Genomic DNA, 20,243 nt, shown 5'->3' with positions numbered 1-20,243 from the left:
AACTTGTGAACCACTGCCGTGACGCAAATAAATAACTGTTTACACTTCAGACTGTTTTTGTTGCGTTTCACACTGGCGTTGTCTTATTCCCTGTAGTAGCGTTTTACAGCTGTTGGAGGAAGCCATTTCCCATTTCCCTTAGTAAGGTGACTATAGAGTACTTTGGTCCGGTCAAGCCTGTTGTATGCTGCTGAGGCCTTGATGCTGTATCCCAAACCTGGGGACGGATTTGACACTGGCTGCCTGTGGAGGAGTGGAAGACTGAGGTGACTTAACAGGATCACCAATACTCATCTCTGGTAGCTCACAGCACAGCCATTATTCTCAGCCACCATGAGGGGCAGAGACCCCCACTGAAGCCATTTGTTGGAGACCCTACCCCAAGGTTGGCCTGGACCCCCAAGGACCACCCTCTGAAAGTGGTTATCAATTTGATGGGTCTTAAAAACAGCGCCACCTGGAGACAGGAATAGGATTAAACGTGTATATGCCTCAAAGCTCCAGTGTTAGCTGACTGTGTTAACCAAAGTCCATGTCTTACTGTCTCTGAGCAAGAAACTTAGTCAAACTTCTCAGCATATAGCTCAACCACGTACTGTAACTGTTACATTCATTTTAATGTAGAGTAAAGGCACTGTGTAGAACATGTTACTTCTTAGAAACTGATAATCTTTAGAACTATGGGCAATAGTATCAAAATTTAGAACAAGCTCAAAATAATGTTTAGGAGATTTTCAGATGTTCAATAACTCTGGTAAAGCTTATCCACAGTTTGGTTCATTGGTTTATTTTAGACACAGAGAACAGAACCATATCTGGTGCTGTCATCGTGTGCGTGCGTGCATGTGTGTGTGTGTGTGGGGGATGGGGGGGGTGGGGGGGGGGGTAGAAATAATGTATTCTGATTAACAGCAAAGGATAATTACAAGTTATAGCTTATAGACATTTCATTCAAATAGTTCATTTGGGAATCGATAAGTGAATGATTGTCTGGCAACACTGGGACATTCAATCCCTAGGGTCATCATTTATCATTTTGGTCCAGCGGGAAAGTGAGAGAGGGAGAGAACAGCCGAATATTTACCTGCAGGTTCCTGGGGTCAGATGCGCCACTGTCACAAGGGTCACCGTGGATAAATTGTTTCTTCTTTGCTTTGGTTAGCATCTCTCAGGTTAGCAGTCCTGAGGTGTCTCATTGCACCTTTGTCCACACACACACACACACACACACACACAGCGAACCCACCCTACAGGGCTACACACTTCTGCCACCACCCAAGAACAGTGAAATCATTTTTAATGATTACTCCGCAATAACTCTGCCAAGCCCGAGCAGAATCAATAACTGTTCAAGAAGTTGTTCGTTTGAAATTAAACATTAATTCTGGTGATTAATGGACATCGGTATAAGCAATGTGTTTCCCAAAATGTTTCTTCAATGCTCTTACCCTTGCCCTGACCATCCAAAATCTTGATTTAAGGTCCTTGCCTTATGGATACTTGACTTGGCTTTAGGGGGTGGCACAAGCTCCCCTGGTGGTCTCTGGCAGACTTGCTAACCTTATGTTCATGTGTTAAAAATTAATGACTTGTACAAAACTCATAACATTCCCAAATATAGCTGCAAGCGCTGATGAGGGAGGCCAAGCTTCTGGTTCAATTTACAGTATTGGCCTGAAGGTGGTGCTAGACTAAATAAGGTTCCCATTACAGAGGGAGAGGAGACAAATTATCAAATTTTTAAAAAAAATCAGAAAGAGACCATGTAATTAAATATACATTCCGTTTGTATTTTATATATGTTTTGGTAGATCTTATATATGTTTATAATAGAAATATGTTGTTTGTACTGTGAGCAAGTAAATATTGTAAAGGTTACTGTCACTTTAGAAAAAATATGAAATATAACCATACTGGCTGGTTCATGACAGTCAGTTTAAGTTCGGAACTTTTTGATGAGTCAAAATATAACTCTAATGGCTTCATTGAACCATGACCACTCACACAGCCAATGAAAACACAGCCAAAGCTGTGAGAGATGAGAATGAAAGCTCTTCTGTTGTTCAGAGACTAAGGTACCACAAATGCATCAAAGAGAGAGATGTGAAAATGTTTGCCCAAAGACTCGTAGAGAAACCTAGAGCGACTGAATATATGGGTGTTTTGGATTGAGTGAGCAACAGTCATTAATAAGTCACGTGTCGAGTGAGAACGGAATCACTTGTCTGGAGATTTGCATGTGGTAACACACCGATGTGTTGTCATGGTGATGAGCCTCAGGTTATTTAGGCAGGGGACACACCTCTGTGACTGAGGATAATCACATAGGACAGCGGGCCAAAACAAATATACCCTCTTCAAAATAACACACGCAAATACACATACACACACACAGTCACAGAACTCAGACAAAGGTCAGATTGAGGTGCAGCCCATCCCTGAAGCACATGGGATCCTTGTTTTTCTCTCTCTCTCTTTCTCTCTCTCTCTGTCTCTCTGTCTCCCTCTTTCTTGCTCTCTCTCTCTCTCTCACTCTCTTTCTGTATTGGAGTTCTGTGAGCTCTCATATCTGGCCAGGCATTGGTTAGGTCTGTCATTTCAAGAGTGCTGTGCTGTGCTGTCAGTGTTAGCAGGTGTTGGTCAGGTCTGTCATTTCAGGATGCTGTGCTGTCAGTGTTAACAGGTAAGTTGGTCAGGTCTGTCATTTCAGGATGCTGTGCTGTCAGTGTTAGCAGGTGTTGGTCAGGTCTGTCATTTTGGGATGCTGTGCTGTCAGTGTTAGCAGGTGTTGGTCAGGTCTGTCATTTTGGGATGCTGTGCTGTCAGTGTTAACAGGTAAGTTGGTCAGGTCTGTCATTTCAGGATGCTGTGCTGTCAGTGTTAACAGGTAAGTTGGTCAGGTCTGTCATTTCAGGATGCTGTGCTGTCAGTGTTAGCAGGTGTTGGTCAGGTCTGTCATTTCAGGATGCTGTGCTGTCAGTGTTAACAGGTAAGTTGGTCAGGTCTGTCATTTCAGGATGCTGTGCTGTCAGTGTTAGCAGGTATGTTGGTCAGGTCTGTCATTTCAGGATGCTGTGCTGTGCTGTCAGTGTTAGCAGGTCAGTTGTGGGACAGAAGAGAGGGTTCATTTCGACCCAAAGACACACTCTCTCTCTCTCTCTCTCTCTCTCTCTCTCTCTGCTAGATGAAGTTAGCTCCAGATTCGTGGGAGAGGGGAGGAACCTCAGAGCCCTGCTGGCCTGCTCTGTTTCTGGCCGTCAGTCTGGTGTCTAGCACCAGCTCCCGACTCATTGATTAAAGACTTGCCCAGCCGGCTGTCGACTCCGGTGTGGTGTAATTAAAAAGTGACTTAGCCCACGGCAAAACGTGCCTTCTGCTTATTCAGGACACCTTTCCCGCACTCACAACCCCCCCCCCCCCCCCAACACACACACACACACACACGCACAATCCACTCCGCCAGAGCACTTCCTGTTGAATTAGCAAGAAAAGGTCCCCGTTTTGAGTAGGAAAACGAAATTAATCAATTACGTAGTTAGTCAAATTTTTGGGGGGGGGGCATTTGAAGTCCGCAGTATTGCACACACTCCAAACACAGGTGTGCTGAACACTTTAATAACCAGATCATGCACATGGCAGACACTGATTAGTGGTTTTCAGTTGCCATGGATCAACAGTTATAACAAAAAAAAAAACAAAAACAGAAGCCGTATGAATAATTTAACAGTAAACAGGTTTTAATGAGACGTATGCATGGACGACCTGAATTTGCATTTATAGAGTGCACGCAGGTCCTATTGTTCATTACTTATGCTATTTGTCAGAACATATTTGTTCTTCTTGCGTGAACAGGGTTGTCAAGGTACTTACATGCAAAAACATAACCAGTCAGGAGCAGCAGAAATTGGCTTTAACTGTAAAAAGGCTGAAACGCGTGTGACCTCTGTGTGCCATAGAACAAAGTTAAAAAGAATCATATTTATGTTTATTGTCATTTGGGGAGAGTGTTGTGCAATAACGTTGCTACGCTAAGTGGTGAAGATTCACTATTAGCATGGCATGTAATTTAGCTGGGACCTGAAGGAGGCGTTTGTGGTTAATATTACATCTCTAAATTTCCCTCTCTGTTCCCTCCTTTTGGGATTAGACTCTTCTGCAGCATTCCATCCATCAAGAGAAGCATTTCAGAAAGATGAAGCCAGCTAGCAGTCATATCTCCCTTCAACGTAATGAGGTCCAGTCTACAGAGAGCAGAATCTGACACGAAAAGGGAGGTTAGAGCAAAAAACCTGGCTTTCTATGACACTACCAAGCCCTCAGGCTCATTACAACTGTCTTATGAGTCTACTCCCCTGTCGGCAGCTCCCCTTCCTCTTCCTACCTCGCTGCAATTCTCTGCTTTGTCTTTCTCTTAAGACTGGGAGCCTTGATGATGCTGAAAATGGCTTCATTCAACTCAGTAAGCACTTTTGCCCTTATGGTGCACTCGTACTTATGTAGTTAGCATTTCCCAAGAGATCCTACACAGTTCTTTTAACAGGGCCCAACTGACTACAGTCCTGTTAGAATTTTAGTTGAAGCTTTGAGAATCTACATATACAGTAAGATGTTAAAGAGAAATCGCTTTGCCAGATTGGATACTATGAATTGAATAGACAAGAGAGGAACTTTTATTTTTAAGCAGCGAGCTGAGACACGCCATGCTTTGTGTGTGTGTGTGTGTGTGTGCGTGTGTGTGTGTGTGTGTGTGTGTCTTGTTTGAGTAATGTGAACAAGTAATAGGGACAAACAAAAGATCCAGTTGCAACAGCCAAGGGACTCTCGTAATGTCAGTGAAGTGGGAACAGAGTGTCTCAGACATCGGTGCATCACAGTAGGAGATTCACTTCAACCTCTCCACAGTCGTGACTGTGATGCTGAAGACGGCACCGATGGACATAGCCCAACGTGACCCGAGCTCTTGACGACGCCCCGATGCTCCCTGCCGAATACACAATTATCGTGGGCCGTTCTCTCCATCATCTCTCCGCAGCAAAAAAAAAAAAAAGAGCTGAAAAGTGATCCAGCAAGAGCCTCTGACACAAATGCAAAAGCATACTTTTTCAAGAGTAAATGCTGTCAGTCATTCTGTCAAGAGAGAGTAAGTGGAAGCCTCAAAAACTGGCAGATGTGATGATGAAACACCTACTGTTGGAAGGAAAAAAATATGATCTTCAAGACAACATCATTTTCAGTGTATTATGTAATGGTCTAGAATATGCACTGGTGCACATGAGAAAGGAACACATTGCTCAAAACTGATATGATACGTTTTATTTTGCAAAGACAAAGGGAGCAGGTGGCAAATCTAGTTCCAATCCAAATGAATCCAAATGGATTTAATATTTAAGTGATGACATGTCCGCGCCATTCAAATATTCAACAAAAGGGGTTTCATTTTTAACATCAGCATGAAGACCAGTAACTCATGTAGAAAGACAGTATTTTGAAAAACAGAGGTAGGGAGTCAATACATCCAGTCAGGGTTTAGCGTTTGGCTGTTGGCAGTTGTACCGTCCTGCAAATGGCGGATGAAGCGAACGGTTGACATCTGCATGGCTTTATCAAATCAGTTCCCCGACATCAATCACCTGCACACATCTCTGTCCGCCCTCTTTCCTATCGCTTTACCTCTCTGATTAATCAGTCTGTTGTCCTCATGTCCATCTAATCTCTTCATCCTCTCTCTGGCCTTCAGTTCATGGCTTTGTCTTGCCAGTCTGTGCCCATTTGGCAAAGGAATTGGGTCTTTGTCCTCTACTCCTCAACGGTGCCAGGATGCAAGGTTTAAACCCACAAGTATATGGCTCTCTCACTCTCTCTCTCCAGAGCTTAGCTGGCTGTCACACAAGGGCTTCCTGTTATAGCCATGCTAGGCAGTCTAATCTCTCCTTGGCTTTGGTCCCATCAGCGGCACTGGTGACGATATGGTTTTTGTCCAACACAGCTGGGACGATCCTGACTCTTCTTTCTCAATGACCTCATTATGAATGAATACACCATGGATTCACAAATCACTACATCACCATTAAAAATTTAAACATGACTTTCTTATCTGGTAGACGCTAACCTTCCTGATAGTGAGTTTAGGTTTCCAAGGACAAGTCCAGGGTTTGAGTTTAAACGGTGCTTCCTCAGTAGAAACAGGGATCTCTGTGACCATGGATTTCCCTTCAAGGTTGGTTTGATTAATGCCGACCATAAATCAGGCAGGAATCAATCTAGATTACTCTGACAGTTCTCTGGGCCACATTCAATATCAGTGAAAACTGTGATTGCATCTCATGTTTCTTTCCATATTAGACTAGACCACATTCAATCTCTCAATGAGAGCTAGAGGAGAAAATGCAGAGCTAGGTAGAGTGGCCTCTCAGATGGATCACTGAAGATAATGGTGATAGTAAGCATAAGAAACAAAGGGAAGGAAAAGAAGGTAGAATGGACAGGGAGGGAGAAAAATGAAGACAGAAGGAAAGAGAGAGAGAGAGTGTGTGTGGGAGAGAGAGAATGAGTGAGGGAAAGTGTATGAGAGATAAAAAGGGTGTGAGAGCATATGTACTGCCAAGCATCCAAAGGTTCGCTTTAGAAAAAAAAAGAAAGACAGAAAGAAAGAAAGAAAGAAATAAAGAAAGGAAGAAAGAAAGAAATCACCTGCATTGATTTTCCCCCCCTCTTTGCCAGTATTTCTCTTCCTCCTTATTGTTCTAATTCAATAACACTCCTTACGGACATGCTATACGGCATCTCCTCTGTGCGTTCAGATCATTTAACGTCTGGCCTGTCCATCCGATTGGTTCTACTATAATGGACTCTGAAATTCCATCAGAGAGACTGTCTTCTCCCATATTACAATTCTGAGGTAGAGGCCTCTCGCTTTCAGGAGAGGCTTGTATTCACACACACTCCTAATGCTTTAAATTAGTGGTCACTAGGGTAGGAAAGCTCTTCTTTCCCCAGCTTTTTACAGTAATGCTGATGTGACATTAATAAAATTTGGTCTCTAACAGAGACTACTGCTGCACTGAGTCAGAATTTCAATACGAGTATTTCTCAAAAAAATATCAGTAGGCTATTGGTAAAATCAAAATCTACAGTCCTTCGTCTCAAATGGACAAAACTGAATAAAACTTATAACTGTTTCATACATAATTAAGTCTATGTGGCATATGTAATGGCTCAGATTCAGTAAGACATTTTTATTTTGTCAGTTGTAATGTGTGTGTGAGAATGTGTGTTTGTAATGTGTGTTTGTGTGTGCATGTGTGCGCGTGTGGGTGGGTGGGTGTCTGTGGAACAGCACTGACGCTACATGTGGCCAAAGTTTCAACAGACAGAATCGCAGCATTACATAAGTTCAGACTTTTCTTTCAGATTTTTTTTTCTCCCCAGCTTGATTTTTTTTAACCTTTAGATAGCTTTCTGGGAAAGTAAGTTTAAGCACAGTGACAGAAACACAGAGGCTGTTGACTCACCTTCAGCTCTAAGGAAACAGGAATTCCTGACCTCCAGTTGTACAGATATGAATGCCTGTACTTTCGAGTGGAATTTGTGCTTGCAAGAGAAGCTTCTGTATCGCTGAATTTTTCTGAAATTTGTCAGAAGGCTAGAATTCAATTCAACAGTATTTGTGACTTCAAACCATCTGCCTCATCCGCAAACATGTAGATCATACAACAGCTGTCATGGTGTTTTGAAAAAAGAGATAAGAGTGTTGATTGGGTGATTAAAACCTGTGTGAATTATGAGCTAGCTTTTAACATTTTGCCCTTTCAAGAACATCTGGTTTTACCCAAACTGTATAAATACATTTATTTTAATAATCAATTAATTCTCATCACTTTTTTTTTTTAAACCGAAGACAAAATCTGTGTATCGTTCATGCACAAGTCATTGTATCACTGAATCTTAAAAGCATGTGTCCTACTCTATTACATATGAATGAATCTTCTGTAAACTTAATATACATAGCTTGGGTTATATTAGAGGAGATGCCAATCTGACAGTTTTACAATGTCTTGAGAAGTTTCACCCTTTTTCTCTCATCATTGATGGAGGCTCCAAGACAACGCTGATGACCTAGATATGGTTATTATCCTGAGACCAGTTCGTTTGAAACCCACTGATTCCTGCCCACCCCTCTCTGCATGGCAGCATCCTGATTAATTACGCCAGCTAGCTGCAGGCTACGTGCCACGCTAGGTGAGCTGATTAGCATGAGTGAGGCTGTAGCCGCGTGTTAATCAGGTGATGTCCACCGTTCGGCGTAGCATCTGGGAGAGAGCTGAAGAGTGTTTAAGGCTTTGTTGAGTTGTGTGTTCTGGTGGTTACATTTGGCAGAGGAACGAGTATCATCGCAGCTAGTTGTCTGTTCTAACGCTAGGCTCCTTGTTCACTCCCACTCTGAGCCACTCATCTGCTGTCGCCCACTCTTCCTGTACACCCGCCCCCCCCCCCCCCCCTCTTTTCCACATCTTTTCCTTTCCTTCTCCTCTCTCTCTCTCTCCCTCTCTCTCTCTCTCCTTCTTTCATATGTTCTTTTCCTCCTCAGTTTTTCCTACTTCCCCTCACTGATGTTTCATAATTCCTTCCTTCAGTTCCTCCTTTTTACCGTCTCATCTCTTGCTTTCTCCTCTCATTCTCCTTTCACTTTCTCTCCTGTCTCCCTCCCTCTATACCCCCCCCCCCCTTACTCTGTCTGCCTTTCTCTGTGTTTCGCTTTGAGAATCAGTTTGCTGTTTCGCAGCCCTGTGTGAGTGACAGGCTCGATGGCGTTCCTCAGGCCACAGTAAAACTATGGGCACAAGTCAGAATTTTATTCTGGCCTGACTCCTGTATTTATGGCACTGCAATACCATTATTGTAACATCATTAAACCATTATAACCACCACTGATATAATGACGTTTACTTTCGGCCACCTCTAAAATGTTACACAATTATAATCATTCACTTTCTGCTCCCAAATGTCAGTCAGTCATGGACATATGTAATTTAGAGCAGGTTGGCTGTTCTGCTTTATGACTCAGAGCGGTGCAATCTTACTGTGGGCTCTGTCGCAGGTCCTGTCCACAGCATTAACACGTTTTTCTACACAGATTCTCATGGCCAGATGGGGCTCTGCTATTGCTATTGATAGACTCTAGTACGCCCACCGTTCAGGTTAAAATAGAGACTCTGCAGTCACCCAACGTGTCCACACAACACCCCGGCATGAGCACGTCTCCCATCAGCAGGGGAATGGTGTGTCATTTACATCATCAGTGTATCAAGTAGGCATCAGCATGATGTCATTTCTCATTTAGAGACCTGGCAGCTCATTGGGCAGTCCTCTTCTTGTCCATCATAATATTCTTACCAATAATAAGTATTACGTTTTTTCAACTGAATGCCCGGCCAAAGGCATAGACATGTGTTGGGGGGGGAGGACATATTTAGCATCACTAGGCATAAGGTAAACAAATACTTTATGTAATTTATGAAACGATATACAACATAATAATGCTTTATTACATACAATGTATTGCACTGTGGTTCAATATATGTGTGGTTCAACACTTGTGCTGTTATAATTCATCAGACATTCCTCTCTTCCTTAACTGAAATTTGCCTGTAGATGCTAACCTCATTTTCCCTTTTCCACAGAATGCCGAAAGTGTCCAATTCTAACACAGAACATGGCGTTGCTGATGCGCACATGTTCTCTCTCTCTCTCCCTCTCTCTCTCCCTCTCTCTCTCTCTTTCTCTCTAAGGTGTGGTTAATGTCCAGTGAGTGGATCTGAGAGATGAGCAAAGACAAGAGTGATGGAGACTGATGACCGTCTCTGAATGAGAGGGCAGTGGTGAAAAGTCAGAGGTTAATCTAGAGGCAGAGGACTGTGTCCAAGTATGAAAAAAAAGCTCTCTCTCACTCTGTCTCTCTCTCTCTCTTCCTCACTCTGTTTCTCTCTCTCCCTCTCTTCCTCACTCTCTCTTTCTCTCTCTCTGTCAGTCTGTCTGTCTGTCTGTCTCTCCCCACCACTCCAGCATTTATTATCTTGGATTTCAGGATTTTTACTCAGCTTGACTTTACGAAGATGAAAATCGTGACAAAACAGCAAATGTGGGCATACAATTACCCTTATAAGGTTTCACACAGTACAAGTAACAGATGTGAAAGCGAGAAACATGCCGTTATAAATAGGTAACTTTTTTTGGCTTCAACACACTGGACAAAAATGAAACAGTGCTATTTAGAGATACTGCATAATAATAATAATAATAATAATAATAATAATAATAATAATAATAATAATAATAATAATGTTGATCTGAAGGGTCATTACTATTTTAACAGACTTTGGAGAATGATCAGAAGATGTGCTACTGAATTCCTCTGGTGAAGACAAGCTGATCACATGACTGACAGGACAGCCTACAATACCGAATTGAAAACCCACAGATCGTCTGCCATGCATGCTGTTTCATGAGTCATTTAGGAGATGTGTATTTGCCAGACTACTGTCAGTTTATGAATTTACAAACATCTCTCTGAAGTGAATGAAGAGGACAAGGTCACACAGCATATTTGATTCATATACCTGTTACAAAAAGATTATGGCAAACATTATGTGCTGCTTTAAAATGAAAAACCGCACAGAAAAAAATCAGGTGGTATTGTGTTTTAACACCAAATGTTTGTAGTTGGTTTGTAGGGTAAGACAAGAGCCACACACTTCATGTTTCGAGGGGGAAAAAAACCCAGTATGGTTTTACGCAAGCCATTAATGTTTTTTTTCCCTTTTACCTCCAATTTGAAAGGCACTTTCAAGTGCCCTTACATTACATTAGAGCTTGGCCAGCCACACAGCATGTGAATTTTCCTCCTACCGCATAAACCGCCACACAAATCACCGTCTCCTGGCAACAAGCTCAGATTTAAGGATGTGCCATTTTTATCTTCTGTGTCATTACCAGGTTTCTAACACTTGGCTGAGTTGTGAACTTGTTTATCTTCATGAGTCAACCCTAACCACCTTAATACATATCCAAAATCTATCAAAAGACCGGCAATTGCCTCTACTATGCTTGCTTCATTGTCTGTGACAAAGCCAGTGGTTAAAGCTATGACCTGAATCGTGACACAATGAGAGAAAGAGAGAGAAACAGAGAGGAGGCAGAGGAATAAGGTGATGAACTGCCATTTGACCCCAGTAGCTACTGAGTCTAAAGTGATCCCTGTGTCCTCCCAGGCTTCTTCTGGATTGGTGTGAATGCTGGAGGCCAGAACAACCGAGAATTGGATTACAGCACAGAGGCAAACATTTAGGGAAAGTACTTACGGCTCAGCATCCCCCTGGAGTACACACACACACACTCACACACATACACACACACACACACACACACACACTCATACCCACACTCCTACGGTATTACTAGAGAATTGTAGTGGTTTGCAGCTAACTAGATGGAGTCTAGCGCCCTCTACTGGCAGCCATACAACCCTCTCTGCGTGACAGCTTCGCGTCCTCCTGTCAAGGTTGCAGCATAAAACTGAGTCTTGCATTTATATGCTCAGTGAGTGTGGGTGTGAAATCACCTCACAGTTTTGCTCTGTTCACTCCATAAACGGCACAGATCGTTCAGTTTAACACAGAGGAAATTCTGTGAGTTGTGCTAATTTCATTTGTCAGAAGCATCATAAGTAAAGCTACATTATCATCTGTTTCGACTTGAATACACTCTCCGTTGAGGAGAAATAGGTAGCTCCTAACTACATCCCCTCTCTTCTCCTCCCTGTGTTTATGGCCCCTTTTCTTCTCTCCTTCACCCCCACCCGCCATTCCTCCTCCTCTTCATTCCTAACTCATTTTTACCAGTTACTGCTGCATCCCCCAGAGATGAAGTAAAGATAGCACATTCTAGACCATCAGAACCCAAGGACTCTGTTCTTTATTGGCGAGCGCGTGCGCGCGCCTGTGTGTGTCTGCGTATGTGTGTGTGTGAGCTCTAAGTGCTGCCAGAACAACTGTCTCTACACTTACTCACCACTTCACAGGAACAGCAAAACTGTGCAAACAAAAATATGCAATTTGTTAAAAAAAAAAAAAAAAAAAAAAAAAAAAAAATTGAATGTGAGAGAGATTAAATGTAAGGAAGTGTTAGATCGCTGAGGATTCTTTGGTAAACGATCAAAACGATTCACCGTTTGACTGTCACACACAATCATAACCCACGTCTTCCCGGATCTGCCGCCGACCTTGAGGACGCCGTACGGGCCGAGGAGTTCTGCGAGTTTGATTAAAGACAGCGCTAACTGTGTCTGACCTCTCTGAATTATTTGTAAACAGAAAATTAAGCTTTAAGCCTTTAATTAAATATGATTGATGAATTATAATTACCTCTAAGTCAACATCCTCTGTTCCAGAGGGGGCAACTGCAGTGTTACACTTATACTAGAGGGAAAAGCAAATCCGCATGCATACCTTATTATCAGACAGTTCTTTTAAAAAATACTTTATTTTCCACCAGACGGGATGTTTTTGATCACTGCTGACCAGGTGCCAGGCATGGCATACAGCCTACACTGATTCATTTGCTCCATAATTTTGTCTTCATACTGTTGTTGTGTTAGTGGGTGGATTTTCTTTCTTTTTCTCATCTACAAACATTCTCCAAGGCAGAGTTATATCTTACAAATATAACAGACTCTTGAGAAAAAAAAAATCAAAGCTAAATTTGGCGGAGGAAGTTGTCCCGTGTACCACCTCAAAATACACAAAATGCACTTCTGTAGTCAAGTAAAGGGGATCTTAGGCAAAGCTTTACAACAACACACGCTCTCTAATTGGAGCAGTGTCTTCTCCCCTTGCTATTTTAGATTAGCTGAATTGGCAGAACGTAGAACAAATTAAAACACAGAAGCCTTTACATTCCCCTGGTTTCCTCATTTGCGCTAAGCATTCATGGGGAAAGGATAATTGAATAGACCTGAGAGAAAGGAAGTAGGGAAGCCCTACCCTGTGAGTATGAGACCGATTCGTTATATGGGCGAGTGTAATTATTACTATGGCAACCATTTCTCATGTGAAGAAAAGGTGTCAGAGGGCATCCTTTTGTCTTAACAGCATCTTGTGTGTTTAGTTTGACCCAAGCATTTTACAGTTTTCCAAAACATGGCTGTGCTGTTAGTTTAAGGGGGGAAAAACACATTCCTCTTGAAGGAATAAGAAAACATTAACATATACACACACACACACACACACACACACACGGTAAACCTTGCCCCAAAGAATTAAGCGACACGGTCCTGGCTATTTTCGGTTTTACAGTCCGTAATGTAAATCGGAAACATGCACCAGTCAATGACATTGCTGTTTTTTTCTTTTTTTTGTTTTTGTTTTTTTTAACTGTGATGCCGTGACTCCCAACCTCTCTGAAGGAAAAGAATGAATCTCTCAGTCAGCATGTTTTAATGTCCACTTTCAAAGCCACAGTGCATCAGAAAGCACTGCTGGCCTATTGGACCTGCTGACCAGAGAGAATAGCAAAGCACATATACAGCACAACAGCTCAGACCTCTGCAGAAGAATGCAGGAAAGAGATGCACCAATGTATAGATACACTAGCCCTCTCTCAGCACCTCCCTCCCACAACAAACATTTCCCACCCAACCAAAACTCTGTCTTAAATGTTCTTATAAAGAGTGTGAAGTTTTCTGGGGTTTGGTCACACCTACAGGAGTGTAAAATATGTGAATAGTTTATGCCTAACCATCCGTAGTTAATTTTCATAATTAAGAGGAAAATTAAGATGAGGGATATTCACCGGATTGACATGCATTTGAACGGAGAATGGCTACAATTTATTGAGAGTTAATTCAGAGGAAAATGGTATTCTTGTTCAATTAAGTGTGAAAATATAGAATCGTTGGGCCGAAGCTCACAAATTTCTTTTCTGCATAATTGATCTTGAAAAGAAATTGACAGTCAGAATCCTCTATCACAGCTACGTCACTGTCCCTTCTCTGATTTGGCATTCATTTAACTAAGGCAAGAATTCCACGATGCACCTGCTTTGTACTTCAATTAAGCATAAGAGATATGATAACCAAAAACACCTTATCAGCTTTTATCAATATTTTAATAAAGGACATGGAGAATTTTTTTTTTTCACTTTTTTGAATGGAACATTACTATATATATATTTTTTACTTGTTTCTTGAAATACACTTCAGAGGCTTTAAAGAGATAAATGTAATTTTTGTGTCAGTGATTATAGCTGCATCAGTACTGTGGACAGGCAGGTAGCAACATGTTTTGAAGAAAAGTCAGGTGAAGTTTTCTTTAGACATGCTCCCCAGATGGCTTGTGCAGAACCTCAGGTCAGGCCACTAGGGGGCAGCTAATCAGGGCAGTCATCAAACATAACAAGCAACAATGGTGCGGTCCCCATTAAACACTGATAGGGCATCGTGTGGTATGAAAGATTTAGAGCACACCTTATTCCATAAGCAGTAAGGAAGAAGACAGATTGCCTAAAGCATTTGCTTGGCAGGCCTCTCCACAAATAAAAGAAATCATGTTTAAAAACACGCCGAGCAGGGCCACTTTCTCAGGGCTCTTTAAGAGTGGCTCTGTCAGCTCAGAGTTCTTAGCATCAGCAGAAAAGTGAGCTCGGCTGATCGTTTGGTTCCCCAGCAGGGCCACCCAGAAGGAGATCAATCAGAGAATGATTCAACACGGCCGTACAATGTGATTTGCCACACCTCCTTCCAGCTGTTAAACTGAGAAGAAAAAAAAGGAGGGGAAATGGCTGATTGGGCTCTGAGGTATCTTGGCACTGCAGAACAATTCAATTTCTTTGTGATGGATGGTCTTAGGAAACTGGACCCAGCAGGTCAGTGCTGACCGAACAGAGGCCCAGCCTCACCAATAGTTTAAGATGTTTTCCAAGGTGTTTGGTGTGACTAACGCCCAATGACAGACACACACACACATAGGCACGCGCGAGCACACGCACGCATGCCCGCACGTATGCTTGTACGCACACGCACACCTTTGAAAAAACTTATTTATCCCTCTAAAGTAAGTGAGTGTTTGATTGGTTTTGGTTTTTACCATTACTTGTATTTTTATCTCTGTGTCTAAATCCTAATCTAATTCCAAATCTGTTCAGAATCGGATGTAGCCACAAATCACAGCCACAGTGATCAGTGAAAATCACTGACAGTAGCAAAGCCAAACACATCAGCTGATACTAGTCAAACAGAGTAAAGTGTAGCAACCCTGAGGTCCCCTTCATTTTACATGCCATGGCATTCAGATATACTACGCAATGCAGAATGGCTGTAAATAATCAATACTAAACTTGAACGTTGACAGAAATTTGAAATTTTAAAAATTTTAAGAAATTTTAAGCGTGGTAAGAAAAAGTCTCTGAAGAAAAAATTAGATAAAGATGACACATCCATTCATCTCAGCATTGCATAACACCGCCATACCAATTAAAAGACTGGGCCAGTTGACCTACGGCTAGACAGCTGGGTCATAAAGAGTCTGTTCTGATAAAAAAAAAAAAGAAAGGATCAGATCCACAGTTATTCTTCTTCAAAATTCAATTCTCTGTTGTCTGAGAGAGACAGAAAATAAAATGCCCTAAAATGAGTTCAAAAAGGCAAACAATAGCTCACCATAAATACCCATAAGATAAATATAAGTTTAAAATCTGTGACTCGCTGCCTTGGCAGACACATAAATCACCAAGTAGCAGAATCTCTGCAGAAAAAAAAAAATAGTTCATTTAAGGCAGCAACAGTCATGGTAGCCAAAAAAAGATAGCGACTGTGGAATAGCTCAACTTCCAAGGAGCCGCTACAAAAATACCATCACCATTGCGACAATTAACACTAGATATCTACTCAGTAGATTATTAACAGTTTCTCCTAAACACATTGTGATGACTTAATCTAGTAAATGTTAAGATGCGAGAGAATCAAAAGAACCTTTCCTTTTCAGACTGAGTTTGCCCTTTATCCTGACTCCTGAAGATCACGGTGGCTCGGGGAATCCCCGGGGTCAGTTTTGGGCCATGTGGTCCTTCCTAATCAAATCCAATCCCATTTTAACCATTTTAAGACCGTCACTCCTAAAAAAAAAAAAAAAAAAAAAAAGAATGATACTGCACAATCATTTACGTCAGACAGATAAAAGAGCTCTAATCATCCTGTTCATTTTTTAATGAGGCAAACATTTCAGTATGCTCGATTAACAGAGTTATTGCGTTAGACTTCATTCATCACATGAGTGAGTGGTGACTAACAGAGACTCTGATATCAGCTTGTTTGTAGAATGTGTATAAATATTTTTAATTATTTCTATAGCGGGCAGGCAGAGCCCTTGGAACGATATTTTATAATATTTATCATTGACAAGCTAAATAAACATTTTCTCTCTCCCTCTCTTGCTTATGATAAGATGAAGAAGTAAGTTGTCTGACACAAAGTAAAATTTAATATAATACTCTTCATATGATTTTCATTATGAATAAATAACATAATGCAAGTTAATCAGTGCTTGAAGGCCACCTCAAATGTTGGAAGGCCAGACTGAATCTCAGAACCTGGGCACTCTCCTGTCTATCTGTCAGTCTACAGCTGTCATGATAATTTGACTAACATTTCGTGTCATTACATTGTGCTGCCTAGTCCTTGACAGCGACATCTTCACAAATGATCAGCCCTTTCTTTTTCTCAATTATTTACAGAAATTCCCAGAACTATACAAGATCTTCTGTTAGATAGCTGAGGGAACCTTCATCCTCTGTGGACAAAATCAGATATTGATTAAAAAGCTATCCCTACAGTCCGCAATTTAAAGGTTAAAAATATGTAAATATGTCTCAATATCAGCTGTGGCAACAGACTTTATATTTCACATTTCCTTGAAACATAGAGTACACAATTACTACAGGGCACACGTTTGTCCTTTCTTATTTATTTATTCATTTATTTCCTATTAATTTACCAATTTAGGAGGATCGATGCACACTGAGCACACATAATTAGTGCACAGAAGTCAACGATAACAAGAAAAAAAAAGAAAAGAAAAACTTCACAAAACAAACACACAAAAAATAAAACATACATACATTGCTTATGTATTCATTTACGTATGTCTGTATGTATTTATTTATTTATGAAACGTACGTTTGGTTTTGAAAAAGTTTGTTGGATCCTAATTACCATCATATTGCTGCACAACAGTCACTTCCTGTGTTCTGACAAGATAATTTTTGCCACCTGTGAACAGAAATCTCTAAACTATAATTATAAAATTTTGATTTGAAAGAGTTTCCAGTTAAGTATATACTATGCAGAGAGATATCATCCTCTCATGATGCCAGTTTACCAGACTTAGGAACTTTTGATTATGGTATGTAGTCATGTAGCGCTGTAACTGGTAGAGGCTGTGAAGCTAGAAACAGGGGAACGCAGTATCAGAAATAAGAAAGTTAAGCCGAAGATCGTTTTCCTAAACACTGTTGCAACGTTATCTCTCTTTCTCTAAATCACACGTCACCACTGTACACACAGGCTGCTATTGAACCGGTGTCATAGATAACTTGCTGTTAACCCTGAGCTTTCACATAGGTATCGGAGAGGGTAGGGACTTTCTGTTTTCAAGGAAGAACATAGAGTTTCTCAATGATAACGCGTGGCACTTCCAGCGAAGAAGACCCTTTAGGTAGAGAGGCGGGGCCTACATCTCAAATTTCGCCAGAAACGACGAGGTACCTTCTGATCTTTTACGTCTGTATACGAGGAGACTGCGCAAATCTGTTAAAACTCAGAACATGTGGAACAATCCCTACCTACAGTAATCTATATAGTTTAGGCCCGTTACTATGTTTTACAAATCAGTGTACATGCGCAGTGCGTCCGCTCAGCGTAAGTCCCCGCTCTCAAAGCATCATATCTGCAAGTGAAAAAAAACTGAGATGCAGCACGAAAACTTTTCAATCCTCTGAAGTGTGAAAGAAAGGAAAACCAAGGAGATGGATGAGAAAGAGAAGTCAAAATGAAAAATTATTTTCCCCGAGCTTCTTTAACGACAAACAGCAGCATGATCACTTAGCATTCGTAGGTTTTATGTTCACGGAAAAGAGACAAAAGTTTGGAGAGTTTGAGGCTAACTATGGCGCGAGAGATTGGAGAGCCTAGAGAAGCCAAAAGTTCCAAAGTCAAGCAACAGAAGAAAAGAAGAAGCAAGAAAGAGAGCAAAACGCGGACTGTACACGCCAATATATTGTATGACCATGCCAAAGGAGACGATAATCCAAACAGACACTATGCAAACAACAAGATTAAAACAACCAAATACACTCTGCTTTCTTTTCTTCCGAAGAACCTTTTCGAACAATTTCACCGATTTGCCAACGTGTATTTTGTTTTCATAGCCTTACTGAATTTTGTGCCTGTAGTCAATGCTTTTCAACCGGAGCTAGCACTTGCTCCTGTGGTATTTATTTTGTCTGTCACCGCTATAAAGGATCTTTGGGAAGATTATCGAAGACATAGATCAGATAAAGAAATAAATCACATGGATTGTCTCGTTTACAGCAGGTAAGTATATCAGCGTGTCTTTCTCTGTTACAGAGGTAGCCGCTACCTGTAACATAATCTTGAAAACAATTGTTTCCTTTGTGTTTCAATACATGATGAGTAAATTTTTGTTTCTTTCTCCTTGTTCTCTCTCAAGCTACAATGCTAGCTTGATAGCGGTAGCAATAGGTAAAACTTGCCAACTGTTGCTGCCTAAGTTTTTAACATCTGAGTAACTGCTGAGACTTGAAACAATTTGTTCAATTTCAAAGCGAAACATTTCTCGGATGTTTATTTTACATCTGTGTCTCATCTCGAGCCTCTGTTTGAAATTCAGCGTACCAGCCAACAATGACGCGTTTTCTTACCCTGAGGGGCAACATTTTAGATTCTCGAATTAAGTCTACAAGGTATTTCCATCTCATCGTGGAAAAAAAACACTGCTAGTTCACATTTGAGATCACACCGCTGAAAATTTCTGGATTGCAGGCCTCAGATTCGATAAAGTACTATATCTGTCTCATGGAGAGAGTTGAAGTTTTGACTTTTCTACCTGTGTCTGCACAAGAATATAAGGTTTTGATACGGCGGTAGAAATGTGTTGGATAACATATTGTGTTCCTGGGTAGGCATATAGAAATATATATTTGAGGCATATTAGCCGAAAGATGCTTGCCAAGCGGAAATAAACTTTCGATTGTAGCTGAAGTGTCACTGTGGATTTTACTGTGATTGCGTTTCTGGAGGTAGGCTAAATTTAATTATTTTGTATGCCCACCTGAGCGTGGGTACAGATCCACACAGGGGATAATGAAACGTTACTTTGACTTCTCTTGGAAGCTCAGTGAAATCAAGCTAACAGTACATCAATAATTTTTAGTTTAGAAGGATTTCCTTTTAATAACCTGGCTGCAATTTCGCACCAAATTGGACTCTTCTCATACGCTAATTTTCTATAAACAAATAGACTTAGTTCTAAAGACTATTTGTTTCTGACAGTTCATTTCCCTCCAAACGAAGGATTTTAATATCTCTTGTAAACCAGATGAAAAGCTTATGCTATATTAGCTGTGTGTTACAATGTAGATGTATATTCATAGTATACAGACTTTTGTATATTGTCCGTGGATTACCTCACAGTGCAGTGCTGTAAACTGACTGAAATAACATTTGGGGAAGCTACCATCATTCAGGTTGTTTCTTACTTTTTTTTTTCTTTTTTTTTCGTTTTTTGCATGGGTATTGTCTGTGTATTCAATTATTGCCTACCCCAACTTAGTCTTCAGCAGTATTGCATTAGTAGTGAGTGTGATTTCACAGCCTCTAATAGAACAGAAACACTTTAAGAATGACAGACAAAATGACACTGCAGGGTTTTTTTTCCCCCTCTTCGCTCTAGAGTTTCTGTGCTTGATCAAAAAGGCTGGCATATGGAGGGAAACCACAAAAATCCCTCATTTAGCCCATTTAAGACCTATGCCATCAGTCCAAGGGGATATTAGGCTACACCTGTGACAAAATTAAGTTTGCTGGTTACTGTTTTTCTTATTAATTATACAGCGCAGTGAGGAAATGACCATTTCACAAGGCCTCCCTTAAGGGCTCAATTTAGGGATCTGTGTGA

The 20,243-nt window shown here is 41.1% G+C and overlaps 1 protein-coding gene across 1 annotated transcript in view; it reads left to right on the top strand.

The window, feature by feature from the left end:
- Positions 1 to 18,088: 18,088 nt before the first annotated feature.
- The window catches only part of atp10a (ATPase phospholipid transporting 10A), a 38,212-nt gene continuing 36,057 nt past the window's right edge, over positions 18,089 to 20,243 (top strand). Inside the window, exon 1 of the mRNA XM_030791086.1 lies at positions 18,089 to 18,640. Within this exon, the coding sequence (XP_030646946.1) occupies positions 18,213 to 18,640 (428 nt within the window). The 5' untranslated portion in view covers positions 18,089 to 18,212. The remainder of the gene's footprint in view (positions 18,641 to 20,243) is intronic.

Source organism: Chanos chanos, chromosome 14, assembly GCF_902362185.1.
Source record: "Chanos chanos chromosome 14, fChaCha1.1, whole genome shotgun sequence".
NCBI lineage: Eukaryota > Metazoa > Chordata > Actinopteri > Gonorynchiformes > Chanidae > Chanos > Chanos chanos.
This window is presented reverse-complemented; position numbering and strand designations above follow the sequence as displayed.